This window comes from Aplysia californica, unplaced genomic scaffold (genome assembly GCF_000002075.1).
Source record: "Aplysia californica isolate F4 #8 unplaced genomic scaffold, AplCal3.0 scaffold00071, whole genome shotgun sequence".
Lineage (NCBI taxonomy): Eukaryota > Metazoa > Mollusca > Gastropoda > Aplysiida > Aplysiidae > Aplysia > Aplysia californica.
In genome coordinates this window covers 38,367-39,439 of record NW_004797341.1, presented here as the reverse complement: position 1 = coordinate 39,439, position 1,073 = coordinate 38,367, and the positions used below count along the sequence as shown (strand labels likewise).

Here is a 1,073-nt window from a genome sequence, read left to right as displayed (position 1 = left end):
CCTCTCTCTCTCTCTGTAGCGTCCACCCCTACCTTAAAAATACTTTCCTTCAGCCCCCCTCCCTTGCAATAGCACAGTAGTATAGATACACATGAACAAACGCCCACCCGTGCCCTCAGAGGCTGGAACGACAATACCGAGATAGATGGGTGGGACAGCAAGTAAGTAGAATGAGATAAATAAATTGATGGATTGTCGTTTTATTATTAAACACTGCGTTCAAAACATGCACGCCAATTTGTAGAAGCAAGAATGACATACTTAAACGGGTTCTTCCTCAGAAGTATCGTCATATACATACACCTCAAGATGGTTCACTCACCCATTAGACTGTTAAAAACGTAAGGGGGAACATTAATGTCAATGTATACAGGATACTGTTTAAAACATGTGCAGTTACATTAATGATATTGTACGCAAGATACTATTTTGACTATGGGTGGGTACATTAATGTTATTGTATGCAGATACTATTTTATGAAGAGTCATAAGTACAGATTGTTAAAAAAGAACCTCTGCTTGAGAAACGAAACAGAGAGTTTCCACTAGAGCCCGTGGCGACATGATTATTATTGTGTTTAGGAGGCTGAAGACCACATGTTAGTGCGCGAACCATCTTGTGGTAGTAGTAGTCCATGCAATCCTTGATAAACACAGTACTTAAATACACTAATAAAATTATTATTATTGCGTTTAGGTGGCCGACGTCCCATTTTTAGAAAGTGAACCATCTTGAAGTAGTCTATGCCATCTTCAATGAAACTGGTAATTAAATATATTTATACTTGTATAACGTTTATTCAATCAGAGTGATTAATAGGAACGATGAGCACTGATTGGTGGCTTTGGTCAGCTGACTTTTACGAGGATTCTGGTTGGCTGACGGGTGGTGGGGTGATACCTAGTTCCGGAAGTTTCGTAAAGTATCGTCTGCAGACAGCGCTTCCAGCGGTGAAAATCTGGAGGATTGGTTTGGAGAATTTTATAATAACAATTATAATAATAATAATAATAATAAATAAAATTATTAATATAATTATAAATAATAAATGACATTTATATAGTGATCAACC

At 37.3% G+C, this 1,073-nt stretch overlaps 1 protein-coding gene across 1 annotated transcript in view; it reads right to left on the bottom strand.

The window, feature by feature from the left end:
• Nucleotides 1-6: 6 nt before the first annotated feature.
• Nucleotides 7-1,073, bottom strand: part of LOC106011208 (clathrin coat assembly protein AP180) — a gene marked incomplete in the record, with an annotated part of 13,310 nt that continues 12,243 nt past the window's right edge. The window contains 1 exon segment of the mRNA XM_013080015.1: nt 7-959. Coding sequence (XP_012935469.1) covers nt 861-959 — 99 coding nt within the window.